The sequence below is a fragment of the Pleurodeles waltl genome, chromosome 1_2 (genome assembly GCF_031143425.1).
Source record: "Pleurodeles waltl isolate 20211129_DDA chromosome 1_2, aPleWal1.hap1.20221129, whole genome shotgun sequence".
Classification (NCBI taxonomy): Eukaryota; Metazoa; Chordata; class Amphibia; order Caudata; family Salamandridae; genus Pleurodeles; species Pleurodeles waltl.
In genome coordinates this window covers 356,050,534-356,069,536 of record NC_090437.1, presented here as the reverse complement: position 1 = coordinate 356,069,536, position 19,003 = coordinate 356,050,534, and the positions used below count along the sequence as shown (strand labels likewise).

At 42.9% G+C, this 19,003-nt stretch overlaps 1 protein-coding gene across 2 annotated transcripts in view; it reads left to right on the top strand.

The window, feature by feature from the left end:
- The window catches only part of RIGI (RNA sensor RIG-I), a 484,815-nt gene that overhangs the window by 435,179 nt on the left and 30,633 nt on the right, over positions 1-19,003 (top strand). For both annotated transcript variants that reach the window (XM_069239695.1, XM_069239686.1), the window contains exons 17-18: positions 7,855-8,006; positions 16,991-17,137. In XM_069239695.1, the coding sequence (XP_069095796.1) occupies positions 7,855-8,006; positions 16,991-17,137 (299 nt within the window). The remainder of the gene's footprint in view (positions 1-7,854; positions 8,007-16,990; positions 17,138-19,003) is intronic.

Below are 19,003 nucleotides of genomic sequence, written 5' to 3'. Positions count from 1 at the left end.
CCTCTGAAGCGTTAGTCAAATTGGAAGGCAAATGCTCATCTGCAGGAGCTCTGAATAACATATTTCCCTGGCCCAGTCCATGGTTATTAAAGTCACTATGGCCCGGTCTGTCCTCACTTTTCTCAGAACTCAAGGCAGCAGAGGGAACGCCTGTGTGCTGTCACAGTCGGGGTGCTTCTGCCAGTGGCTTTCCTGGAGGACCCTGTAGTGCACAACAGTTTTAACACTGCACATTCTCAATGGTGGTGAACAGATCTAATCAGGGCAAGCACCACTGATTGAAGATGCCCCTTGCTGCCTTTGAGTGGAGACATCAGTCACCATCCGTCAGCTTACATCTGCTCAGCTTGTTTGTTGTGTCATTCAGAGACCCTGCAAGATAGTGAGCTGCTAGAAGATGATCTGCTAGTTCGGGCACCTAGCACAAGATCAAGGACCCCACTCCATCCTTCTTGTAGCCGTACCATATAGTGGTCATGTTGTCTGTGAAGACCAACACCAGGCTCCCCTTGAAGGTTGGCAGAAAAGCTTTGAGGGATAGACAGAATGGTTGAAGCTCCAGAATATTAATATGGAGTCAGCTATCCACCAGAAACCAGAGGCTTCTGACTTCCACCTCTCTCTGGTGAAAACTCCCCACCCACTCAGTTGTGATGCATCTGTCATAGCTGAGTAGTCTGGGTTGGGATGGGATAATCCAGGAACCCTCAGAGCCATCCAGACCTAGAGTTAAGACTGAAACATCAAGGTCATATGTTGAATTTCCCAGACTTGCTGTGGTGGTGGAAAGGTCTTGGGTCTCTGTGGGACTTCAGCTCATTGAGCAAAAACCCCAAAGAAGTCAGGAGTTCGTCCATCATCCAAAGATGGTTTACGACTGACTGAGGAGAGCCTGCTTTGAGCAGTCATATGTTGAGTGATGCAAAAATATGTTTCCTTGACCTCCGAAAGTAAAGTGGGCAATGACCTCTGCCTTCACCTTAACAAGCCACTGAGGGACAAAAGTGAGGTTGAAGGGGAGCATGGAAAATTGGAAGTTTTCCAACTCCACAGTGAACCAGAGATAACAACTGTGGGTCTGTGGCCCGGACATATGAAACTAAGTGTCCTGAAAGTTCAGGGACACCTGTCAGTCTCCTGTGTCCAGGGCAGACAGAATCTGAGACATGGTGAGCATTTTGAATTTCTGCAGAGGGGAATTCAGTGAACAGACTTCCAGCTTAGGCCCTAAGGCTTTTGTCTTTCCTCAATATGAAGAAAAAGTGTAAATAGAAACCCTCTCCAAAACTGAATAACGCTTGATGGCACACTGAGCCAACAGAAGGATGACTTCTAGCTGAAAAATGGTATAGTGATCCACTGACAATGGCTCTGATGTGGGGAAAATTGGATGGGTAGCAGATTAAAGGCTATGCCTGGCCCCTTTGAGTAATTTGCAAGACCCATCTGTCTGATGTGAAAGATCTCCAGCTGGGGAGGAAATGTCATATCCTTCCTCCTACAGGACGAGTATGGGCCTCTGAAAACAAGTTAAAGCAGTTGGGTAGCCTCTGCTGCAAAGAAGATTCAGAGGAGAACTATCCCCCCTTGTGCCTGCCACACAGCCTCTGCTCCTAAAGACTGAGCCTGGTGCTGTGGCACAGATTGGGATGACTGGTGTCATGTGTAAATTAGACCATTCTAGTAATTCCTACATCTCCTGTTTGAATTCTTTGGAGGGGGTCGAGTCCCAAGGATTGTGCTGTGGTTGATTGTCCTAGTTCAAGCATTAAATCCAAACATAGAGCTGTCAAATGGCATGTTTATAAACGTTGCTTGGACATACCCTATGCTGATGCCATTAGCTCTGTCAGCACAGTCTGTGATGTCCAAGGCACTACTTAAGGCATTCTTTGCCATATCCTGGCCATCATGTATTGTTTCAGCCAGCGAGGACCTGAGGTCTTTTGGGACAGCTGATAAGCTTCCTTTGGTGGCCCAGGTGGCGAGTTTAGCTCAGTCTCAGCAGATGTATCCAGCAACTGACATTCTGTAAATCTATGCTTAGCCCATCATCAGTATAGTGAGGGAGGAGCAGGTTCCCCACCTTCTCATCATCAGTGTAATGGAGAGTAATGGGGATCATTTTGAGTGCCCTGAACTCTGTCAGATTCAGATTAAAATGAGTCATTTAGCCTTTGATGGTACTGGCATCAAAGTATATGTCAAGGATTGTAGTCTGGTTGCAATTGACAGGTTGTGCTTTGTAATTTCATAACGTGACATAGGCTTGAAGCAGTCAACGATGGTACAAGGTCAGATAACAGATTCGTGTCCAGAACAAGCATCAACAGAGTGGGCATTGGCTGAGAATAGGCTGGTAAGGACACAAGGACCAGGGCAGAATGTGAATCGGAGTCAGAATAGGCCCAGGAAAGGGTCTCATGGAGCCAGTTGGCGCAAAGATGGGCCATCCAACAGAAATTGACTGGAGTCTTTTTCAGTAGACTGGGGCTCAAATGCATGTCAGATGGAGCCAAGAGCATAAGAAAAAGCTGCAGCCCTATCCTCCTTGAAGGCAACTTTTTTGCTGCAGGGTTGACAACAACCAGGGGAATTTAGGGGTCTGCCACAGCCACAACCAGTTGCAGGACTGAGTCGGACTAAGAAGATGCTTGTGAGGTATGATCTTTTGATTGACACCATTGCAGGATGTGGTTGAGTCCAGCTTATTTTTTGCACTTATGGCCTGTTTTTGGGTCACCAGAAGACTTAGAGTGGAAACGGGGCTCTATGTGGGACCAGCTCCTTAAATGAATTTCTGAGTGGCATTGAGACTTGGAGCAGGAGCGAGACTGACATTTTTCATCCCCAGCTTCTTATGTTTGTCATCATAGATTGTCAAATGCCACTCCTAAATGAGGGAACATTTATCACACAACTATGAGTTGTGACCTCAGCCCAGATACCGAAGACTCACATCATGAGTGCCCATAACCGACATCTGCTTGTTCCGGTCATGGCACATTTTGAATCCTTCCGTTGTTTCAGGAGACATCAAGTGCAGGCACATTATCTGAGCTATATTCAGACTGACAAAGGTGGGAGCAGAGCTCTGGATCCGTGTCAACTGGCACTAAAAGTAAGGAGCTGAAGACAGCACACAGGATTGGCAGGTTTGCTCCACTCTGTCACTTCTGGGTTGGTACAGAATCATTGTGAAACCACCCGGAGAGACCTAGGAGCACGCCAGGGCATTTCTGTAAAATTCTCCATACCTAATGTTGTGCTGAGAAATATTCTAAAGGTGAGGAATTTGCTGTAAGAAGTATTAATTAGAATGACAATTTTTTTATTGATCAGGTGGATGCCTTCCTGGACAGAGAAGTGACCTCAAGTGCTTCAGTAACAAAACAAACCTGGACCTTTTACAGCACAGATGACTAGTGATTGAGATCAGCTGTCTGATAACTGCACGCTGGGCGGGAAAAGCAATAGCATGTAATGATGGGCTTTATAGAGAAAGAACAATTGCAAACAACGGAGAGTGTATTTAGGAAGAAGCAACACAACTAAACAACCTGTGAAGAAAAGGGTGAAGAAATGCTGCCGATGTTATGCTATAGTATTTTATTTGGGATTTGTAACTTGCTCATGGCACTGTGATGTGGCACTGAGTTTTAAATATATGTAAAAAGCATTATTTGTTCTTCAAAGCTTTCTTTTAGACGTGTAGCTGCAGAGTTGTATGATGAGGAGGAATATGTTTGGGGGCAATCAGCGTGTGCTTGCCTTGTCTTTGCCATGATTGCTGTATGTGTAGCTTTCCACCAGTATTCCCTGAAAACATTTGTGAATGACCATTTAAGTCCTTGAAAAAGCATTTCAACATGTATAATTATGTACTTTGCGTACAATTATGTGTGGGATGCCTCGCATGGATGCAATTGCTGACCTTTACTCATTCTGCGGGCACCCAAGAATTTCATTGGGTAATCCCTTCCAATTACCACAACAGGAGACAGAAGTTAATCCCTGATAATTTCCAGAGTGAGACTGAGCCAAGAAAATGTTTTTGAATATCCACAAACAAGAACGTTTGTAAATGCGTTCCCCAACTCTGAGAGCATTTTTGCCTGGATCACCATCTCCACACCCCGGTTTACACAAAAGTCTACGTGGGTAAATCTTTTCACAAATGCAAAACCAGTTGCTTTACACTCCATAAAACAGGCTATTTGCAAGTTTACGTTGACCATATATGTGAAAGTAGCTTTGATAATCATGCTTACGTTTTTCCAGAAATTAATTGCATTGACAGGGCGCTGCTGCAGTTGTGGAGTCTTTCTGAAAAGCATTAGCTCATAGTAAGCACAGATGGTACAAGGTACTGAGGAAGCCGGTTTCATATATGTGCATAAATTATGAAAGCAATATCATATTGCAGGGTGTAGATATGTTATTAGGCCCAAGTTCATTTTATAAGGCAGGATACTGGAGTACGCATGCAGCACATAGTTGAGGGTGTTTGATGTTGTCAATTAGGTCATGATCAGTGCATGGGAGAGTGTGAGATATGGCTTGTATAGTTATCCATAACTAGTTAATTTCAGTGGTTTTTAGGTTGTGTTTTGTAGCTAAAGTGCCACAGCAACAACAAGTTCAAATCTGGCTCAAATGCATGAACCTGGATTTGAACTTAGAGAGATTCAGATTCACCCTAAACACCAAACTCACCCTCAAGGAGCATGTTGTTAAGAACATCCAGGGCAGTCTAGTTCCAGCTCACGCTACTGAAGAACCTGAAGTAGTTTCTCTCAGAAAGCGACTTCAGAACTGCTGTTCTAGCTAATATTCTTTTGCATTGGAATTGTAGCAAAAGGATATGATTTGGTTCAATCAACATGAAGAGCAACAGGGCACATAGGATGTGACCTTAGCAGTGTTTTGTTTCAGTAGAGCACTGTACATGGTAAATAAAGGCATAAAGTCAACACGAAGAAGAGAAGAAGCTGAGTTGGCAATGGTTAATGCACGATGATCTGTAAAGTGTTGATTCTTCAACTCTTTCTTAAATTGGAGCAGCACTGGTGATGTTTTGATGGATACAGGGATGTTGATTCAGATCTGAGGGCATACATAGAAAAGGATATTCTTGAAAGAGTGTATGTATATTTTCAGAAGCTTCATCTAACTTGGGTTGAAGAAGATGTGTAATTTTGAAAGGAATGTCTATCAGAGCTATCAGGTTTGAGAAGAAGTTCAAACATTAATTAATTGATTGGTAGGCAATGATGAGATGAAATAGATTTCTATTCAGTTCTGCTAGATAGTCGTGGAAGGAGATATAATAACCATTGGAGCTGCACATAATGAGAAGGTCTCTCAATAAAATGACAGTGTATGTTTCCTGAAGGTCAGTTGATGCCTGCACTTCTTTGTAGAATTCTGTGCTCTTCAGATAAGAGTACATGAAAGAAGGTGGCAAAAGCAGGTGATCACCAAGAGCCTGTTGCAAACGGAATCACTAAAATGTGTGTTTAATGAGCCCTGCGAGCCTACATCAGTGGGTAAATGGAGAGTGTCCATGCACACATTAGCATAAAATTCTGAAATCATAATGGATGATATGTGGTGATCTAGCAAGTGATTCTCAGGGTGATGTCCTTCCCTTCTGCTTTTACAAGTGTGAAGAGAGCAAGACTGGTATAAAGTAATTGATGGTGTACCTACTGCTTGCTTTGAGGTACAGTTTCTGACTTCTCTCAGGCCACTACAAATATCGAGCTTGGGTCCCACCAACTTCTACTGAGATTGTCTCTAATATGGCAGCAGTTGTTGGATTGGGAGAGTTTGAGGGAGTTCCGTCCCCTGGCATAGTTTGTGCAAAGTTTCCTCTGAAACCAGTGATCCAGTATTTCCAGTTCAGAGGATGAATGATGCTGACATGAAGTTGATGTAGAGGTGCACAGTGAACAAAAACTGCTGAAAGCAGGGTCTTGTGTGGCCTGCAGCAATTCTACTAAGAATTAGTGGGGAACTTGTGCCATAAGAGGACGGCAGTGGGCTGTACTATAGGAAATCTTTCCAGATGCATTACGCCAACACATTAATTCTAACCAGCAGCTATGAAATCCCAACTCCCTTAGCTGGTGCAAAAATTGGGAACATTTTGTAAATATTTTGCCATCTGGCTGACCCAGGGGCCTTTTGAATGCACCACTGCCTCAGAAAGAGAATAAGAGACAATTATCTCAGGGGGAGCAAAATTAAGGAGTAAATAAAGGAAAATTCAGTGGCCCCGCATTTTCATAGAGTGATCCTGTGATATTGTAGATCCTTTCTGGTCTGTAGAAAGTCCCACAGGACATACTGCCTACTGCACCACTATGGTGCACTGCATGAAACTAAGATCAAAATTAAACACTCAGGCCCATATTTATACTTTTTTAGCGCCACATTTGCGTCACTTTTTGACGCAAAAGCGGTGCAAACTTGCAAAATACAATTGTATTTTGTAAGTTTATGCCGTTTTTGCATCAAAAAGCAGGGCAAATGCGGCGGTAAAAAAGTATAAGTATGGTCCTCAGAGACTAAGATGCAGAAAATGACTGAAGCATGTAATAAAGGTAGAGACTAAAATCGAGGCGCATGCAGAAGGCCTGGTGGGACAGAGGCTATTTAAGCCTGGACTCATATCCACAATTATTGACTGTGCAGATGAAGGACCAAAACTGAACATTGGTGAAATCTTGCAAGTGAAGACTTTATATTTCACTTCTTCTTCTTCTAAAAGAAGGTGAGAAAGGGATTATACAGAATTTCCTCAATTCTGGGGTATTAGGTGTCAGCTCTCCCTTATCTGTTTAGTTCTTGAAAACCAGTGCCAGTGAAGCTCAAAGCAAGGTGGCACAGGCAGAGATTAAGGAGTAGCTTCTCAGCCAGAGAGAGCACCAAGGAAGCAAAAGCAGCTGCAGTGATGGAGCTAGGGGATCAGGCTTAACAATGATAGCATGGCCCTTTGAAAACCGCACACCCTTCAAACTTTCTTCCAGCCAGCACATTCACCTTCTCCTGTCTTCTAATATTTCACATGCATCTGCCTCACATGCCTAAAGAGCTTACAACCAGGGCAGGAGATAACTGCACCCTTAATGATGAGGAGGGATTATCGACAACAAGAGCTCAAGCTAGCAGGGACCCAGAGCAGACACACATAACAGTGTGGAAGAAGCAAGGCCTTGTCTGTGTTTTCCAAAATGCAGTTGCCAATAATCAGGAACACTGTTAGGAGGCATGCACAGCACTGGGAGAGAGACTCACTGCTTGGTAGCAGATCACTCATTCAACAGATGTTTGAGAGAAAAGTGCAAGGTGTGGACCACGCGTTTGTAGGGAGGAACAGTGTCTTGAAGCTTTTAGGCCAGAAGAAGGGAGAAGAACACGCTGCTCTGGAACAGTAGTAGCATCCTGAATAAAGAAAGCTGAATTCACAAAGTATTTCTGAGAGTTGTTCAGTCTGAATCCTGACATATTCTTAAACAAAATACAGCTACTTAGAAATAAAGATTTGTGAAACGCCCAAAACCTATGGGTGATATACGTTGGAACTGAGATGTATGCACTCATATATATGTGATGGGCAACAAAATACCTGACGCAGACAGTTGCACGTATACCACATGCGCTTCTGTTGAGTTGATATATCTGATATTGGACTTTAACAGAAGTACTAAAACTACCACCTGTATTCAGCTACAAAGCTACACAAGTATGGGTACTAGTTTCAATGTCTAGAACTCCTAAATGTACACAGTACTTATGTGCACACTAGGTTTGTGCTCCAGTCACAAAGTGTACAATTTCTCTTTTCAGGTCGTGGGCGAGCGAAGGACAGTAAGTGCATCCTGGTAACGAGTAAACCAGATCAAGCAGAGAAGGAGAAAATCAATATTGAACATGAAACTATGATGACTAAGGCTCTGGTGGAACTGCAGCAGATAAAAGAGAGTGAATTCGTAGACATGGTGAGTTTACTACTTTTCTAAATAAGCAAATTTAATAGAAGAAATATAATAGACATGAGAATGGTTTGCCATCAAAGCAAAATCTAATAATTGCTTTGTTCACAAACAAATGTAGGCATAACAAACCATGGACAAAGCCTTTTGTGGTCACAAACCCTGCAATTTGCAAAATCACAGGATTTAGGGCCAGATGCAGGAAGATTCCAATTTGGGACTTGCAAATTGCGAGTCAGAGCAACTCGCAATTTGCAAGTCACAAATTTGAATGTAGGATGGTGCCCCTGACACCCCCTTGCGAATGGTGGCATTCACAGGGATGGTGGCCTGCTGCGAAGAGCAGACCACTATATCTATGACTGCTTTTTAATAAAGCAGTTTTTCTTTTTTTTTTGTAATGCAGCCCGTTTTCCTTAAAGGAAAATGAGATGCATTACAAAAACGAAAAATGAAACGTTTTTGTTTAATTTTTTCAGAGCAGCCAGTGCCTGCTCTGAAAAAATGTTTGGAGTTCCATTCACAAAGGGGACCCCTTCCCTTTTGCGAATGGGTTACCACCCATTTCAAATGTGTGCAAACTGCGATTGGTTTACGACCGCAATCGCGGTCACAAAGCAATCTGGCATTGTACTGTTACAAGCAATTAGGAAGGGGAATTGCGACTTGCAAACCTGTTTTGCGATTCGGTAACCAGGTTACCGAATCGCAAAACGGGTTTTGTGCATTGCATAGTGCAGTTTGCACATCACAAACAGCAAAAATCGCTGTTTGCGACATGCAAACTGTTACCTACATCTTACCCTTAGTTACACCAAAATGGCCTTTCTATATATACTATAGTCCTTTTGTGAGCTGGAAAATGATTTCCAACTCGCCAAAGGACTTTTGTGATCTTCTCCAAATCTCAACGAGGGAGAGTCCTTTCTACTTCCGATTTGGAAAGGAATTTATCAAAGGTGAGGGTCCTCTTTCTAAATCGTGTTGGCAGCTTCAGGATGGAGGGCCCAGGGGACTACTGTCTGCTCACACTGAAGTTTTACAAAATACAAAACTTTTATAAAAGCAATTGTTGTTCTTTTAAGGAACACTGTCTGTGTTTTTTTTTTTTTATCCTGTTTTGGGATGCAGTCATAGGGATGGTGATCAGCTATTCCTTGCATGACGCCACGCTCTGGGGGTTGCAAATTGTAACCAGCCTAGTAAATATTCGTCGGGCAGATTGTTTATGTGACACCCTGTGATTCAGTTTTTGTGAACTGACCTGTTCGTACATAGGTTGGTTCCCAAATTACTATTCCATTCACAAAAAGTCAGTGCACAATCTGCGGCCACTTTTTTGGAAAAATAGCACATCAGGCCCTGGCACGCATGAGGGAAATAACCAAAGTAGGCACTAATGCAAGTGTGACGTATATTGCTGATCACAATTTAGCATTTGTGAATCACACATGATACCTTTCTGATGACCTCACACCAACATGGTTGCAGACCTTTGGGCCTGCTGAGAAGAAAGAGCTGTTTCTGTGGAAGACTCTTCTAAAATATTTTGGCAAATTCTAGCCACTATTTAAAAACTCAGAACCTCTTTATGATTTATCCGGTATTTGGTGCTGCCTCACTGCTCCCAGTAACCACCTACACTGCAAATTGTGCACGTGTGGGATTAACGCATTGTTTCAGGTCTCCATCTTAGAATGAGGGATGGGGCACTAACATTGAATGCTGTACCCTGTGAGAATGCAGGTTATTTTCAGCACATACATTCTGTCAAATTTTAGCTAGAAAAAATGCAGCAATATAGAACAAGTTCTTATCCTGATTCTGATGCTAACTACAGTATGCATCAAATTCGGATTAGCCACGGATTTACAACGAGACTCTTAACAATATTAGAAGAATATTTTAGTTTTAACCACATATTAGATTTCCCTTCTACTATTAAAACAGATATGAAAATTAAACGAAAAAGAATGGATTAAAAAAAATCACAGATTTCTCAAAAGTTTCTTCAGCACCGTACTAATTGGTATATTAAAGAAGATAAACCTCTCAGCTGTACTGTAGTCATTAAGGGCCAAATTTACAAATAAATGATGCAATGCGGCCCAGCAAGTTAAATTGTTATGCTGCTTTGCGTCACCAGGAGAGGGCAGAACAGCACCGTATGTACTACGATGTAGTGCTGTTCTGCCTTCTCTCTAAACTGACATACGTTTGGCTGCCATGCACCAAAGGAGACACTATTGTACAAAGGTGTCTGCGTTGTGATCAACATAATTTTTTAGCAGGAAGGGGTCCCTTCCAGTATAAAAACCACGCTTCTAGGCCTTTCCCTCTTTGTATGTGCTCAGCACACCTGCGAAGGGCAAAAGCGAGGAGAAATAAAACCATTTCTCTTCTTTAGGCCTCCCTCAAGAAGGTGCAGGATTTTGGCACAAAACCCTATCTACAGTTCTTTGTAGATAGAGATTTGTGTTAAACCCCATAGGTGGGTGCTTAGGAACACCCATGGAACTCCCCCTTTGCACAAAGTAATCTGCCTTGTGTTATTTTGGGTTATAATCCACCACAAATCGTGATTTACACTGGATTGTAAATATAAACCCACCACTTTATATGAGCTCTGGTTTAAAAAAGTAATGCAAACTTAACATAACCTCTCTGTAAACCTGGGCACTACATCTTATCTGAGTGTTTGATAAAAGAAGGGTGCCAGCCATGCGGATCTCCTTCTACTGACACCTTCACCTCAGGCTTGGACAGGGGTGGTTTCCCCATTAAAACTCCCAGGCTGTGCCCCTCTAAAATTCCTTCCCATTCCTGCACAATTATTAAATAGATCAATTTATTTATAGGTACAATCATATCTCTAAACAGATTGATGTATTTAAGTCTGAGCTGTATGTCCCAGGCTGGGCCTGTCTGGGCCTGTTTCTGAAGCAGGAGACGGAAGCCAGCCAACATTCAACACAATGTCGTCATTATGACCCCGGCGGTGAGTGTTAATATGGCGGTAGTACCGCCAACAGGCTGGTGGTACATACTGCCACATTATGAGAATGGCGGATTGGCTGCAGCCAGCCCGTCACTTCTCCTCTCATACCGCTGTGGCGGTATCAGCCACTGGGCAGAAGATGTCAAACCGCCAGCGGCATTATGAGCCTGCCTACCACCCTGGTTTTCGTGGCATTAATGACTCCACGAAAACAAGGCAGTAGGCCCTTCTGGTGACAGGGAATTCCTTCCTTGTCACCGGTAGGTGCGTCCCGCCACCCCCATAACACACACCTGACACCCCCCCATCCAAACCCCCCACCCCCTCCGATCAACACACACACACACCCATACATGCACACACCCGCAGACACGTACCACACATACACCCATTCGCTCACACTGGCATACACGCATTCATACACGCATACTTCCTGACATGCTTGCATACATTCTTACAACGATCACACTGACATGCAATCACTTCACCATTCTTACACGCATTCACACACACTCACACATTCATGCACACAACCAGAAACACACACACAACACCCCCTCCCCTGTCGGAAGCCTGACTTACCTTTGTCGAGGAGGTCTTTCAGCAGGGAACAGGCAAGGGCGCTGCTGCCGTCGGGAGAACACCACCAGGCCGTATCACAGATTATGATACGGCTGGCGGCGTTCAACTGGTGTGGTGGTGCTGGTGGTAGCTGCGCCAGCTTACCACCATCTGCCAGCATGATCACTGCCAGACTTCTTGTGGCGGAAGTCCGGCAGTGATCATAATATGGCGGACGGATGGTAGCCGCAGTGACAGTATTTTGACAGCCGTCACCGCGGCGGTAGGCGGTTTTTACTGCCAATGTCAAAATGACCACCTAAGTGTTCTAAAGCCCTTCTTTGCCACTGTAGTCTATGGTAGCATTCACTTTAGGTCAGTGACACTTTCAGCATCACGGTTTCAGGCATCAAAGTCTCCATCCCTGCATGAGGGCAGCTGCCCATCATTCACAGGCATACTTATTCGTCACACGTAGAAGAGGGTGCAAGCACGTATGATTTGGTGTCTTGTCAGTGGTAATGGTAAGTGTTATAATGCCAATCTTGTGTTAAGTATGTTGTGCTGAGACTCCTGGTCACGCTAACCTCCCCCACTGTGACACCCCAGGTCCTGGCTGCACATCGCTAGCCCCTTTAGAAGTATAACTGCTGTATTTGTTCCCTTGTGAAATTGATCCAAAAGACGATCAGGGTTTTTGTTCCCTTGTGAAGCTGATCCAAATATCTGAGTCAAGCACAAAGGGAAAAATATGTGCTTACAGTAAAGATAGATATCTGCTCTATGGCGATAAAACTGGCCCTATCTTCATGCCCTTAACAGGAATGCCAAAAACAATGATAGGTTTTCAAACATTGAATGTTAAAAACGTTAAGGCAATGGATGTCAGTGATTTAGTTCCTTTCTTATTTCACGTTTTACTTAATCTTGCATTTCGCAAGAGTGTTAGCAATTTTATCACATTGTGTTTCTGTATTTTTTCTGTGCATCTTATTACTCTTGCATATTGCATACTTTGAGCCATGTCAGGGGTTGGATTGAGAGCTCTGACACTGAGGCTGAAGCCAAAACAAAGTGCATGTCAGCGGGCTGGCCTCTCTCCAGAGCACCCAGAGCAATGATCATGTATCCCAGGTGCAATTGAAATTCTGTGGAAATATGTGTGAAGGGGGTGCACAGACTTCAAAATATTTACAAGACAAAAGGAAACAAATTGTCCAAATGTGAGTGAGTGCAGGGCATGTTTGAAAGTGGTGAGGTGAGGCAGATACAAGGAACTACATTTGGGTAAGAGTAAAAGAAAAAAATGATAGAGGAAAGAGTAGTGGTTCAAGATGTGTGGATGAACAAAATATGCAGAGAACAAGAGCATACCTATCTAAAGCGCACATAATTGAAGGCCAAAACTCCTTCCCCAGACCTCAATACTTTTTAATTCATAGGCTCACAATTTCAGAATTGAAACATTTCCAATGTTAATTGTTTATAACAAATCATTGTTATTACTCATTTATCTTAAACATCTAACAACCATTGACAAGGCTAATCATACTGACCGGTTTTAGGTGTATATCAATTGTTATGTTATATATCTGGACACAATTACATCACAAAAAGAAACCAAAATAATGGTTGCCTGGCACACTGTGGGAATCACAGAAATGTGTTTTACATATTCCCTTTAAGAGAGCCCCCACGTTTTTCATCCTATTTAAAGACCTGTCTGTATATATTTCTGTTTGATGGATTGCAGCCAGCAAATGTGGGTGCTTCCCAAAGCCTGGTAAGAGCATTTTCTTCCAAAGTTGATGCCTGTAGTGCAAGACATTGGGTAAGCACACACTTTAAAGGGCTGAAGGTGTTGTGCTGCACAATTTGCACATTACAGTAACTGTTGAATATATTAATGCAGTAAGATATGGGGCAGTTTTTAATGTGCTTAGTATTTTAAGACTATATATGTTCACACTGCTTTATAAGCCTTGCATTATCACTAAATTAATTTGCTTTAAAATGCACCATTTGCAAAACATTATTCATTTTTTTTCCCGGGAGGATGGCCCACCCTGGGCCCCACGTTTGTACATTGAGCTTGCTTGCATCATTCGCTACATAAAAGTCATACCCAACTTTTATGCTCCTCCACTTTCAAATTTCACGAGTCGCCACTGGACCTGGATAGTATGTTTCTTTTTTCCCATCAGTCGGGTTATAATCAGCATACCCCAAATGGGATTTTCTCTTGTCTTATGAGCTCAGCAATTCTATGTCCCCAGTATACAGCCAAATGTAGGTGCAATCAGGGCCAGCTTTAACACTAGTGGCCCCCAGTGTGACAATTGGTTTTGGCACTTCATGACCTCCTTCTCCACAGAATCCCTCATTACCACCCTCCTACAGTGCCCCTCACCCCTCCATAGCATCTCTCTCACATACATTTTATTTGTTTTAAAGCACAGTTTGGGGTTGGCTTTACTAATATGAATGTGTATGTACCCAAATGGACCCTTTTCAGCAACATTACAAATCAAAAAACTAGGGAAAAAACATAACATCCTAACCTGTATTATGTAGCTTGAATGCAGCTCTTTGATGCCAATTCATAAGTCACTGTTCTGAATTCATTTTGTTACTTATGACCTGGTAACAAAAGGATCTCAGTAACAAAAGCAGTAACCCACCGAGCTATCCACATAAAATACTGTGCTTTGATCTGCATGGTACTTGTTCTTTTCAGCAGGCAAATTAACCCTCTGTGCTATTTTATGATGAATGAAAGCTGTCACTAGACAAAACTCTGTCCTTTCTCCAGCAGTAACATTAATAACCAAAGTTAGCTTGACATTTTTATTGCTGCCCAAAAATTGCTGAACCCACAAGGAACTGTGCAGCAGGTTCTTTAAAACCCTAAGTTATTTCTAAAAACAGCGCCTTCCGAGGTCAGCTCCAGGTGCAGATGCACCGGTCACACCACCCTAAAGCCGGCCCTGGGTGCAATCATGGTGCTCGCAGGGATGGCAGGATCTGCCAGTGTCCATAATGTTCACATCAACACTGGAGGCTGTGCCAAAAGATTCAGAGCTGATTCCCATCGCACTGCTGTAAAAGTAATAATCAAAAAAGGAAAACACAGCTTAATAAGTGTTTGCACACAAAGTATAACATGTTCCTGCAATCTACATTTTTGAAATACAACAGTTCAAGAAATAATATATTGTCCTCTGTTACACATGATTAACAGCCTGTGAGGCTGGGTATCTCAAGCTGAGATAGCACTTAAGTATTTATGTCCTGCTCAAGCAACCATCCACAGACCCAGCTAAGCTTTCCAACTACAGGCTCATCTCTTTCTTACCATACCTGCAAATGTTTTAGCGACACTAACCAACTGACGCCTCACTGACACCTCTACATCTTGCAGTCTGGATTCAGCCCCAATCACAGTACAGAAAAACACTAATTGCTGTTAGAGATGACATCCACATGATCCTGGTAAAAGGAGACATGGCAGCCCTCATTTTCATGGACCATTCTGCAGCATTTGACATGTTTCTTACCTTATCCTCATTATCCCCATTTGCATCTCACAACCCATCCTCATCCAACATGCATGAGGTTAGCATCCAAGGACCAACTCTCTGCAGGATTTGCCCCTTCTTAACAGATAGAAAAGAAATTGTCAGCCTGGCATGTCACTCTACAGAGGCCCGCAAACTCATCTGTGGAGTGTCTCAGGGTTCACTGCTCAGCCCTGCCCTCTTCAATGCATGCATGGTCCCTTTGGCCAAAGGGATCTGTGCACACAACATTAACATCCTCTTCCACATGCAGACAACATGCAACTCATACTCTGTCCCTTGGATAAGACCCTCAATAAGTTCTCCTCTTGCAAGACTGAAGTTGCTAACTGGATAAAAACAAACTGTTTCAAGCTCAACATGCACAAGACAGAAGTAGTGATCTTTGACAAGGACACCTCACCAAGGAACTCCAGCCGGTTACCTGTCAAACCTGGAACTACACCTGTAACCCAAGTCAGGAACCTCAGTATAATCATCAGCAGCAAACTAGACATGACCGCACAAGTCAATACTGTTACTGCATCCTGCTTCCACACCTTGAAGATGCGGAAGAAGATATTCAAACGGCTACAAGCAACACTAGAAAACTCTCTCATGCCCTGGTCACCAGCAAGTTGAATTATGGGAACATTCTCTAAGTTGGGATCATCAAAGAACGTACTAGAAAATTACAAACCAGCTATACCCATCCTCAAACTCCCACAAGGAACTCACATCACACCACAACTATGGGAGCTTCACTGGCTCACAATACACAAATGGGCTCAATTCAAACTCATCACACACGCACTCAACAAGCTACACAACTTGGACTCCATCTACAAGAGCAGCATTATCTCCTTCCACCAACCACCCAGACACCTCCACTCCACAGGACTCCTATTCGCACACATCCCACACATACACAGAACCAGATCAGGAGGATAGGTGTTCTCTCCTATCGCTCCTAAAGTGTGGAACAGCCTCCCACTCCATAACAGAGCTTCGTCCTCTCTTTTTGAATTCTGCAAGAAGGAAAAGACATGGCTTCTCAATTAACCAACCTACTATGGAAAGGGGCAGGCACACACACCTGCTCAGTGCCAAGATAACCTTGAGGGTGACAGTGTGCTTTTAAATAAACGTACCATAGCATAACATAACATAATAAAACATAACAGAAGGGTCTTGCTTATGTCAAATGTAAACAGTGATGACTTCCATAAATGAGCAAGGTGGAAAATTAAGGGTACAATTTGTCACAGATAAACACTGTGCACTGTGCACTATGCACTGTAAATTTAGCATGTCTAAAAATAACTTGAATCGTGGGCGAACATGAAGAAAATTGATGATTCCAGTGAGCATGCCTCGTATTCGAAATGTTCCTCTCTCTAATGAAGTAGGAAATTGCATTTGAAACTGAACCTGTATTTAGTCCTTCCATGACTGAAAAATACTTTTTCTCCTGGGTCTGGATAGCCTGTGGTTTCGTGCCAGTGAAAAGGAGATACACAAGCATTTTATGGCATTTATTAACACCAGCTTTCATTTTTGCTTTAATGTTCTCAATAGATTTCAACATTCAGCTTGCTTCAAAGACATAGCTGGATTTTGACAAATATTCTCTACTATTTAAAAATCTGTTTTGTAAAACCCAAAGCCACTTCTTGGATTCCCTGGGCAAATGTAAAGGCTCTGTGGCATTTTTCTGATGTAGTTCTCTAGTGAAGTTGTTCTCTTCTGCTGCTGTTTCAGTTTTATTTGAGAACAGAATAGCTCGGACTCCTTTGGAAGTCACATCAAATGAATGCCAATGCACACAGTCAGGAGTTACAATGCGTTGGGTGATGTTTTTGTTTCTGTTTCAGATAACCCGTTTGCAACATGTTGAGAAAATAGTTCGTGATGTTAGAAATCTAAGTGCAAGACGAACTCCAGAGGGTGGCAACAAAAAGCTGCTCTGCGGAAAATGCAAAAGATTTGCATGCTACACAGAAGACATCAGAACTATACAAGTAAGCAGCGTTTGATGACACAGCAGGCATTTTCCCATGTTCATGTTGTAATCATTGAAATGATGGGTTACCCAGGAAAACGGGAGATTAGTATTGATTAGCAACTCCTCCTGCTTGAGATGGATAACATCCTCCACAGCAAAATGACTATTCTCTCTTTTCCTTCTATGGAGCTTGTCCTCCTTCACTGGGGAGTAGTTTCTTCACCCCGTAAAAGGAAGGTGGAGAGAATCAGGGTTGGAAAAGAATGATCAGCTCTGTACCTCTGTCCATCCAGCAACAGTGTTTCACTGTACACTAGTGCTTAGAATAACCAGGGGTATATGCAGTCCCGTTTATGCTTTCCTAAAGCTCAGGATCCTGCACCACAGCTGAATATTAAGGATGGCCTCTAGCTTTGTGAAAACTGTTATCACCACTTGTTTGAGTAATACTCCCCTCCGAACCTCTAACTGTGACCCTTCTCTTGGGTTACGGCATGTGAAGACCCAGGACCCGGCTCAAAGAGATGGCAGTGTTTTACTCTGAAATCCGTTGTGTAGGATGGCTGTTTGGGTCCTGCATCCTCCAGCTGCAGTAACATAGCGCTATATAATGTATTTCCCATTCAAGGCTCTGGAATCTCTGTGTCTGTTTCCACTAATCCTTTCTCTTCCCTCAATTTGGTGTCTTTCTCAGCACGTTGCAGGTCAGCATCTTTCTTTAAAAGGTTTCCATAAAAATGTATTCGGGTGTTCTTCTGCTGGCATCTCCCTCTGCATTCGTCTATCCTCTTTGCTCTAGAGGTGCACTCCATCCGATGCATCAGGAGCCTTCTTGATTGAGTGGAGGAGACCAGATCCAGGCAGGTTCCTTTTCCAACCCATCTTGATGTAAAACAATTCTGGGTTTGCTGTAATCTTCTCCTGCTCTGCCTCAATGTCCTCATTCGTTTCCAAAAATGTGCTTGCTGGTAGGGGGATCGGTAGTGGTGGGGACAAGGAGTACAAACAGTCACAGAACAACATAGCATGTGGAGAAACGTAGGCTTGAAGCTAATTTAAGCCCTTTGAACTGCTGCCAAGAAATGCTCTATTGGTAAAAGAAATAAGAATGTAGATTGTGGGCATCCTTGTTTCCTGTCTTTTTTCATCTCAAAGGAATTGGCAATGTCACCATTAATTCTTACTTTAGCTTTGGGACTTGAGTAGAGGCAGAGGTCATGGTAGTAATGTCTTGCTCCAGGTCAGATTTACTTAAAATAGTCCTCAAAATTGTCTAGGAGAGTTTATGTGGCTTTTTCTGTGTCTAGAACTAATATGGCAGAAGGAGATTCTTATGCCTTTGCTTTTTTCTAGGGCGTGCCAGAATAATCTGATGTTGTTACATGCTAATCAGCCTTTGAGAAATCCAGATTGTGCTGGGTGAATAGCCTTATAAAGGAATGACTACTATATTAGCATTGCTGGAGGACCTTTGTATAGTCCCTGTTTTGCAGAGTATTAGAAGAGAACGTGTCATGGTTTGTGCAAAGCATTTATAAAATTCATTGGTTAGGCCATCAGAGTTCAGAGTTTTTCCAATTTTGTGGACTTTGGAAGCCATGAGTAACTCTGTGTGTGATATTGGTTTGTTTAGAAGAGTTTTTGACTCAGAGTCAAGAGTGGTAAGTGAAATGCCGCCCAGGTAGGTCTTACAATCTTCTATCTTGACTTTAGGACTATACAGACCCTCATAGAAGGCTTGAGCCGGTGTTAAGTTGTTTCCATTTTTGTTTCTTATGGCTGGAATCATTGTTTTGTTCCTGCTATATTTTAAGTAATTTGTTAGAAACAGCTGGTCTTTTGCAGATTTTATTCACCTTTTTAAGAGATAACCACTTATGAG